The sequence below is a fragment of the Anarrhichthys ocellatus genome, unplaced genomic scaffold (genome assembly GCF_004355925.1).
Source record: "Anarrhichthys ocellatus isolate YVR2014 unplaced genomic scaffold, GSC_Weel_1.0 scaffold41, whole genome shotgun sequence".
NCBI classification, from domain to species: domain Eukaryota; kingdom Metazoa; phylum Chordata; class Actinopteri; order Perciformes; family Anarhichadidae; genus Anarrhichthys; species Anarrhichthys ocellatus.
In genome coordinates, this window is record NW_022280071.1 from 2,790,149 (window position 1) to 2,800,885 (window position 10,737).

The 10,737-nt window shown below is 35.3% G+C and overlaps 1 protein-coding gene across 1 annotated transcript in view; it reads right to left on the reverse strand.

The window, feature by feature from the left end:
* The window catches only part of LOC116394779 (zinc finger protein ZFPM1-like), a 105,748-nt gene that overhangs the window by 37,132 nt on the left and 57,879 nt on the right, over positions 1 to 10,737 (reverse strand). The window contains exon 2 of the mRNA XM_031868094.1: positions 2,927 to 3,073. Within this exon, the coding sequence (XP_031723954.1) occupies positions 2,927 to 3,073 (147 nt within the window). The remainder of the gene's footprint in view (positions 1 to 2,926; positions 3,074 to 10,737) is intronic.

Consider the following 10,737-nt stretch of genomic DNA (forward strand, 5'->3'; position numbering starts at 1 on the left):
TCATAACTTCTTACATATCTTTCAACTTGAACTCTTACTACTACTAATTTCTGCAAGCTGCTTCACGCTAGCCCACTGACCAATCATGGCACACGTTAATGCTGACGTAGTTGTAGACCAGCTAGCAGGCTCTGACACGTCAAAGAATACGCCCAACATGTCAAACTAAAGATCTGATTGGTTGAACACTATGACAATCAACAACATCGTCCCCATTCACTTAAACTGCACATGAACTTGTGAGTCTGCAGGCCTCTGCCTCTCTTCTTACCTAGAGACACAGAGGTGAGATCTGATTGGATAAAAGCTCTACTTAAAACAAGCTGCACTGGAAGCAGAGCAACTGAGGAAGACAGGAGCTGTGCAATGAGAACATAAGATAATGGGAAACATATATTTATCAATTATAATACATGTAGTGTATTTAAGAAACATTATTAAATTATAAAATAGCTCTAACTTTGTGATTGTGTTTAGGCCAGCAGAGAAGGCCTTGCTGGCCCTGACGCCCACCACTGGTGCACGTGTAGCGGCCTTCTAGCTCCACTGGGAGCACGATGAGTTCTAGTGACGATGCTGTTTGTTGTGCAGGGTTTACTATGTACTAGGACTGAATGAATGAACCGGATCATTTAACTACAGTAGTACGGATACATGTTGATGCATCTTAATATGAAATGTAAAAACACCCACATGGTTGCTCTCTAGTACAGTGCGGTATCAATTTTAATCATTTTTTATACACATTTATATGTTGTTTCTACATGTTGGACGTCTATGGAACTGCCCGTAGAGAAATAAACAGCCATGTAAAAATAGAGAACCGAGGTCAGTGTGACAGTTGCAGTTGATTATAATGGAGGTGCTCTGGTGTGGGTGTACCCCGTGTGTTTCGGCTGAAAGGCGTTTAGGCACCGACCAGGAACCCTGATTCGAATCCGACCAGGGACCTTTGTAGCATCTCTCTCATAGACTGTGATGTTTCCAGAAAATAGTTTAAAATGCCGTTCAAACACAAACCTATTTTTATTTCAGTTCACAATGACATGAAACAGAAAGAAGCAGAGCCTCTGGAACCCTGGAGAGGCTGATATGAAGAGCACATATTTCAGATTTTACCTTGATAAATATGGAAACAATTGTTCTATTATCAACACGTTCATCACATACACTTCCTCTGTCACCACTGATCGGATTCTGAGGGGAAAGAAAAGTGAGAGAAAGTGTTGTGATTGGTCCAGTTGAGGGCAGGACAATTAGAGGTGAAAAGGAGGCGACGTTGTGACTAATCGGGCCAGAAGAGGATTCTATCGCACTTCCTGTGATGCATGCATGACAGGACCGAGACTTGTTTTAGCGTTTCACTGCAACTGTACAGCAATTCTGAGAATAAGAGAGGAGGAGAAAAACACACCACAACACAGAGAGAGAGAGAGAGAGAGAGAGAGAGAGGGAGAGCTGCACTGTTCCTCAGTAAAGCTGTGTGTACGTGCACGTGTGTGTGTCCACTCATTGTATCAGCACTAATACACCGTCTCTCTCCGTCAGGTGGAGGAGGAGGGTGTGAAGGAGAGAACAGAGACGGAGAGCTCTGTCCTGTTACTGGTAGAATGTGGGGGGGTTTGTGCCGTTGCTAAAGTTATCAGGGCGGTTATCTCCAGTGTGTGTGTGTGTGTGTGTGTCTGTGTGTGTCTCTCTCTCTCTTTTCCAGATGGTGGATAAGAGGCCTTGCCTTTATTAGCCAGCTCTGGCCAGATAAAGACCTGGTATTGATCCCAGGTTGAAAGAGCAGGTTCGTCAAACATGGCTGATTTACAGAGGACTGATAATGGCAGCGCTGGGCAACTGAGGAACCCCGGAGAAGAGGGAGAGGAGTAAATCAACAGTGTGATGGGGAGGGTTGTGTGTGTGTGTGTGTGTGTGTGTGTTGAGAGAAGGGGGGGTGGGGGGGTAAAAGGCTGAAACGCACAAATAAAGAAACAAAGACACAGAGTCAGTTTGCCATCGACGGACTTGCTCACATGTGCAGTGTGCCTGAGTTCTCTCATCTTCCTCTATCTAATACACACATAACCCAGTCCTCACCTCACACACGCACACACACACACACACACACACACCTATAGCTAATCTCTAATCTCGTCTCGATTAGCACCTGACAGAATTTCCATGGGTTTATCAAACCAAGCCAACCAACAGACTCTTATCACTTCCAGCCCCAAAATTTCACAAGAGCAGGAATTTTTGAGATTAAAAAAAAAAAAAAACACACAGCTCGTGAAATCTTGAATAAGTCAAAAGAATATGACTGAAAAACTCTGCTATCACACGGTACAAGGGGGGGAGGCTCGGGATAAGAGGTGCATGGGGGGGGGGGCAGGTTCACTGGAGCCAAGATTGAACCCAGAGAATTTTTTTATTCATTTAAAGACACAATGGAGATAAAGATGTGGGAAGCTGCAGCCTCATAATGGTTCCTCAGTCTGCTGTAGTTGTCTCTGGGTGACGGTAACTGTCTCCTGACAGATAACAGGTAGATGAAAGAAAGACTTTGCGTCCTGATGAGGAGATACATTTGGTAATAACCACTAATAACTGCCAGTAAACTCGACATCTGGCTTATTTTACTATAAGAGGTGTGTGTTGTCAGTAGCACAGCATAATCAGAAACCTTTACATGTTCTCCTCATGAGACTGAGTGTGAGCATACAGTGGATGGAGGTATTTGATCAAAATGTCAGCCTTTATGTTGACAGACACACTGTCGACAGTTTTCATCGGGACTATTTCCTTGATAGAAAGTAGTTCCAGTGAAAACCGTTAACAGTAAAGGCCTGTAGAATAAGTACAAGAAGCTAAACAGGTACATCTCCGCTTTTAATTCACTCTCGTGCTACAGTTGGATTTTCTTTGTTCCTCCTCTTACCTTCATTGTACAGCGACGTGTACGGCGGGGGGCTGGAGCTGTCCCCCTCTGCTGAGTCATCAGGGTCCGAGGCTCCGCCCTCCTCTCCTGATAGGCTGAGGTTGTCCGGCGCATTATCGTCCTCGCCGCCGAGATCCCCGAGAGAACCTGCAAGAAGAAGGAGAAGAAGGAGGGAAAATGAAGAACCAAATGCGTACATAGATCAAACCCACCGTCTCCTGCTTCCTAAAGAACGACACCTCATTCTGACAGAATACCAAAGAAGAAGAAATAAAGACGAATATTGCCAACTGGATAGAGATATTATTTATTATTGAAGTGGAGATTGGCCACCATTTATGTTGAAATATAATAAACACATGAATAATAAGAGTATCACCACTAAAACAAGAGCGCTCCTGAAAGTAGAGATCTGTCTGTGGACAGCAACATGATATAACATGATTAGTGCTGGGCAAGTTAACGCGTTATTATCACGTTAACGCATTCATTCATTAACGCAGACAATTATTTTATCGCGGGTTAACGCAGTTTATTTTTCATTATTAAGCGGACATTTATAACACAAGAACCAGCAGCGAGCGGTGAACAGCTGTTTGTGTGGCGTCTCTTCCTGTTTCCTTCACCTACACTCCCCTGGGTCCTAAGTCCCTCCATGTACAGCTTCTTATCACCCTCTATGTACCAACGTACATTTATAACAAAAACCACACATATTACACAGTAATCAGCATTGCATAGTGTCTGACCAAAATAGCAAAAAAAGCAAAAAAAAGAAATGATTCATTTAAATTATATTTTTAGAGTTTTTAAAGTGTTTTGTTTGTAATATGTATAATAAGCATCATTTAGTATCACTACTGAGAATTTAACAAACATAAAAAAAGGATAAAAACATGACGTAGACAGGTTTGCAGTTTTCAAGGTGTATATTTAAATTGCATCTCTTACACACATGAAGATAAAGTTATGAACACCGGCTGAATATCTATGATCAGAATCATTATAACTGTGTTATAACTGCTGCTGTGTAAAGGGAATACTGCTGCTAACAAGAACCTGATGTGTTTAAAGTGTTTACAAACCAAATGTTATTGACCTTTTGTTGATATAGCAGTACTTTAAAATAAAAGTGCACAATAAACTACTTTTGAATTCATGATTTAATTTTGCGCATAACAATGAGATTAATCGCAAAAAAATCATGCGATTAATCGCGATTAAAACTTGTAATTGTTGCCCAGCACTGAAAATGACACTTTGAGTGTAAACACAGCGGAGAGGTGAATAATAAACTCTTCTTCTTCTGAACTGGACTCATTCAGAAAAGGCTTTCCAGACGTGGACGAGCTGAACGGTCTAATCCAGAAGATTAATAGCAAGAAGCCGAGGGGGACCTTAAAGCCAAATTACAGTATACCTAAAATTGTAGCTAAAAGAGTGATTAGTGCAGGGCTGATCTGTATCAATTACAGTTTCATAATCCCTGCTGACCATAGTAATTATACAGTACTTTTGATCTATTTTAGCCTGATTGAAGATTACATCCTCAAAAAAGAAACAGTGAGTTAATATGGATTTAATGTGACTTTTTTGAAATTGCTTCATTAATAATACTCCTATAAGATGAATACATCCGGCTGCTTTAATGGTGCATTAAGAGCTCTAAACTTACTGTCATATTTACCGGCTGCTTGTTTTTCTGTATCCACAGAGCGAGTTACAGTTACCAGTGTGTGAAGGCGAGCTGATTATGGAAGGTCGTTTCTATTGTGTTCATGTGCGTCGGATGACACGCTCCGCTCTCCGGTCCCGAGAGGATTCTTAATTCAGGGTGAGCATTTCTTTAAGAGGATTAGGAAGTGCCAGAGTGAGGCAGAAATGGTTAATCACTGCCGAGGGAGACAACAACTCTCGCACATGGAAAGTCAACCGAGGTTTCTTTTTTCTGTCAGAGTGAAATTATTACCGAGAGAAAACCAGGATTTCTTTTTTCATTTCCCGCGTTCTAGGTTGTAAATTAATTTTATTAGGTTGTGTCGAACCAACGGAGGGATTGTTTCGGAGCTAAAGCCGTGACTGGGGGCGTATATATTTACAATACTGGAACAAAAGGAGTCTATAATCTATACAAAGCACACAACAATACCCATGAATAAAGAAGCTTGTAGAAAAAGGGAGGCAATTTTTCTAATTCTGTTAATTTCACTTCCAAAGCAATTAAAAGCAGGCAGAGATAATGCTGGGAAACAATCTCGGGCTGACAAAGTGTTTCTGTCTTTGTAAATGAAACATCTTTAGGCTAATTTCAACTTCCACGCCTGCATGGTTCACTCTAATTTCAGATAAAATGAACACAGCTAGATTTGGACCTTCATAAAAAGAGAAGTAGGAGAACGAGAGAAGAAGAAAAGATCGATCCTGAACACAATATTTTTAGAATGTCGCACGAGCTTTGCTAGATCTCATTTTCCGTATCTATGAGGACATTTTCATACAATTAATTTTCCTTTAATCATAATTGTACAAAGGGACTTCTCTATATAAAATTCCAATTATATTTCCTGTTTAAAATGTGAGTTTGAATTATGATTTCTTTCCTCATTACGGCTCTGGTTTAATGAATCAATCGCTGCATCGCTGCTTTCACACATCAAATGGTGCGGAAAAGTTTCAGCTCCACTTTCATCCAAGGAGAAATATTCTCTCTTTCTGTCTGGGATAGTTGGCGGGAAGGATAGCGGGGCCGCCGATAAGTGCGGCACATTCGACTTCATTTGCCAGTTTAAAAGTTAAAGCCTTATTAATTGTTACGCCGTGATATCCACAGGAAAATTGGACTGAACTGGTTTCCAGAGATGTAGAAATAATAGAAAGACAGAGCCCACATGTGTATCTCTGTGGGAGGGACAGCAATTAAGTTGAGACTTATCCAACAGCATGCACCACTGAGCTCTCTGTGAACTACAGACGGAACAAAAAGCAGGAAGCTCAATGTATTCATATTTCCAAACTTGAGGGCAATTAAAGTTTGATGAAATTCAGGAGACACTTCCCATCAGTTCCTGGACAGAGAAGGACTCGAGTTTATTCCTCTACAGAGTCAGTTACAGACGGGGGACACGACAAACAGAGAGAAGCAACAAAGAATGAAGGTTATCACAGTGACTCTCCACCGATAGAGCACCGATAGAGCACCGATAGAGCTGTGACGTCTGACTGTGGAAGGCTGGAGGAGCTGTGACTGAATGAAGACGCTGTGAGTGAAGAGCAGTGATGAGCTCTAACGCAGCTCATCAAGCCCGACTGTAGTGGACACATGTGGACACATATTACAGACTAAAGCTGCGCATTGATTATCATATCACTTATTCTTTTATAAATCATTTAGTACATACAACGTGAGAACGTGAGAGATCTTTTCTAAAGACCATCTTCAGTTTGATTATTTGGTCCAAAAACTAATTCAATTTGGATCAAACTATGGCTGCGTGTCATACCCGATTTATTCACAGAATAATGCTTTTCATTCAGAAAAATAGGACAAACTTCTCAAAACCTGTTTCAAAAACAGTGCCTTAATATTTTGATTCCAGATTTAGATTAGGGAAGATATGATCTAACAATAATAACAATAATAATAATACTAATAATGATAATAATAATACTAATAATGATAATAATACTAATAATGATAATAATAATAATAATAATGATAATAATAATAATGACAATAATAATACTAATAATGATAATAATAATAATAATAGTGATAATAATAATAATACTAATAATGATAATAATACTAATAATGATAATAATAATAATAATAATGATAATAATAATAATAATGATGATAATAATACTAATAATGATAATATAATAATAATATTGATAATAATAATAATAATGATAATAATAATGATAATAATAATAATGATAATAATAATAATTATAATGATAATAATAATAATAATAATGATAATAATAATACTAATGATAATAATACTAATTATAATGATAATAATAATAATAATAATGATAATAATAATGATAATAATAATTATAATGATAATAATAATGATAATAATACTAATAATGATAATAATAATAATAATATTGATAATAATAATGATAATGATAATAATAATAATAATAATAATACTAATAATGATAATAATAATAATACTAATAATGATAATAATAATAATAATAATGATAATAATAATAATGATAATAATAATGATAATAATAATAATGATAATAACAATAATACTAATAATGACAATAATAATAATAATAATAATAATAATAATGATAATAATAATGATAATAATAATACTAATAATGATAATAATAATAACAATGATATTGATAATAATAATAATGATAATGATAATAATAATAATAATGATAATAATAATAATAATAATAATGATAATGATAATAATAATACTAATAATGATAATAATAATAATAATATTGATAATAATAATAATGATAATGATAATAATAATAATAATGATAATAATAATAATAATAATAATAATGATGATAATAATAATAATAATAATAATGATAATAATAATAACATTAATAATATTGATAATAATAATAATCATAATGATAATAATAATAATAATGATAATAATAATGATAACAATAATGATAATAATAATAATAATGATAATAATAATAATAATAATAATGATGATAATAATAATAATAATAATAATGATAATAATAATAATAATGATAATAATAATAATGATGATAATAATAATAATAATAATGATAATAATAATAATAATGATAATAATAATAATAATAATGATAATAATAATAATGATGATAATAATAATAATAATAATGATAATAATAATAACAATAATAATATTGATAATAATAATCATAATGATAATAATAATAATGATAATAATAATGACAATAATAATAATAGGTAAAAAAGAATAATAAGAGTTCTAGTGGTTTTTGATGCTCAATGATATGAAATCAATCAAATAGTCCACTAATGCATCAGAGAGATGATAATCAATAACTTGAAGGATTGATCAGACAAAACTAAAGAAGTGATCCTCTTGATCTGACGGTTATTTGACTTGTTCTGTACGTTTAATGGACCACGCGTTCATGGATTACTCAGAACATGACAGTACTGGTTGCAGCCATGATGGACACATGCTGATGGTTTTCATAGAGGAGCAGGTTCCAGACCCAGACCTGTCCTGGATGTACAGTGTCCAATTGAGGGATCTCAAGCTTACAGAACTCCTCCGCTAAATGGATTATTTTGAAATGAGGGATTGCTCCTGAAATAAAATGATGAGTCCATTCGATGGAGGACAAGATGTGCTGCTCCAGGAACACTGGAGCTCTGCAGCTGTCTGTCTCGGAGGAGGCAGAACAAAGTGCTGCGGCTGATGAAGGCGCCAGAGATACTGCTTTATTAACTCTCCGTCCACATCAAACCTGCAGCAAGCAGCTCGCTGATTAAACACAGAGACAACACACATCAAACCCGCGTGCTCAACAAGTCTGATTAAACGGACGCAAGCCTCGGCGCTCTCACGCTAATAACCCGCCGCACGGAAAAACACATCAGACCTGAAAGCAAGAGAGGAAATCACAGAGGAGAACATTAAAGGAGAGAGGGAGAGGAGGAGGATGTGTGAGCTCTCCACAGAGAAACCAAGGTACCTGACACAGAGTCACACACTGGAGAGGAGCCACTTATTGATCACAGCCCAGAGAATTACTTTTAATCAACTCTGCTCTTTAAGCATCTCTTCCTCTTATCACAGCTCCATGGCCAGCGCTCCCTCCACCACCAGCCCTCACACAGGAGGAAGCGTCCACACAGCCCGCGATATCCATCGCTTATATTCTGCCTCAATAATAATCAGCTTCCTCTCCTCAGCCGGTAGGATCTGAGCCGCTAACGACGGCCCATTGATTACTCTCGGGATGGCCGACTCCAGCGACAGATGTGGAGTCCCAGGGACTTATCGACCGCTCCACACATCTCCACATCTAATGTGACGATGATAGAGTTCCCAGGGTGCATCGGTCCTCTGTCCGACACTGACACAACGTTAAGGACAAACTGCAGAGTGGAGCCACTCTTATATTTGTCATCTTATTGGAGATGGAAGATGTATCTGAAGAAAGTAACACCGTGGTGATGGAGCTAATGGCCACTGATGAAAGTACTGTAGTATTTGTATATTGTGGCCACAGTCCTGTATTACAGTTTTCCTCTATTGAACAGGAAATGACACAATGTGACTATGCACACAATTGTGAAAACCTGAAGCTCGTGTATCAACAACGAGACCACGAACCTCTCGATCAGATTCTTCATCAACCAGCACTGACATCTTAAAAGATGAACAACTTCTTATTATATCACAGAAGCCGGAATGTTCATTGTCTTGATTTATCACGAAAAACCTGAAAATAGATATTCGATACTAGATATAGATAGCAGATTCTAGATATAGATATTAGATACTAGTTATAGATATTAGATACTAGTTATAGATATTAGATACTAGATATAGATATTAGATACTAGTTATAGATATTAGATAATAGTTATAGATATTAGATACTAGTTATAGATATTAGATACTAGTTATAGATATTAGATACTAGATATAGATATTAGATACTAGTTATAGATATTAGATACTAGTTATAGATATTAGATGCTACATATAGATATTAGATACTAGATATAGATATTAGATTCTAGATATAGATAGTAGATTCTAGATATAGATATTAGATACTAGTTATAGATAGCAGATACTAGATATAGATATTAGATACTAGATATAGATAGTAGATTCTAGATATAGATATTAGATACTAGTTATAGATAGTAGATACTAGATATAGATATTAGATACTAGTTATAGATAGTAGATACTAGATATAGATATTAGATACTAGATATAGATATTAGATACTAGTTATAGATAGTAGATACTAGATATAGATATTAGATACTAGTTATAGATAGTAGATACTAGTTATAGATATTAGATACTAGATATAGATATTAGATACTAGATATAGATAGTAGATACTAGTTATAGATAGTAGATACTAGTTATAGATATTAGATACTAGATATAGATATTAGATACTAGATATAGATATTAGATATTAGATATAGATATTAGATACTAGATATAGATGTTAGATACTAGATATAGATATTAGATACTAGATATAGATATTAGATACTAGTTATAGATATTAGATTCTAGATATAGATATTAGATACTAGATATAGATATTAGACACTAGTTATAGATATTAGATACTAGTTATAGATGTTAGATACTAGATATAGATAGTAGATACTAGATATAGATATTAGATACTAGTTATAGATATTAGATACTAGTTATAGATATTAGATTCTAGATATAGATATTAGATACTAGATATAGATATTAGATGCTAGATATAGATATTAGATACTATATATAGATATTAGATACTAGATATAGATAGTAGATACTAGATATAGATATTAGATACTAGATATAGATAGTAGATACTAGATATAGACATTAGATGCTAGATATAGATATTAGATACTAGATATAGATATTAGATACTAGATATAGATATTAGATACTAGATATAGATGTTAGATACTAGTTATAGATATTAGATACTAGTTATAGATATTAGATACTAGATATAGATAGTAGATACTAGATATAGACATTAGATGCTAGATATAGATATTAGATACTAGATATAGATATTAGATA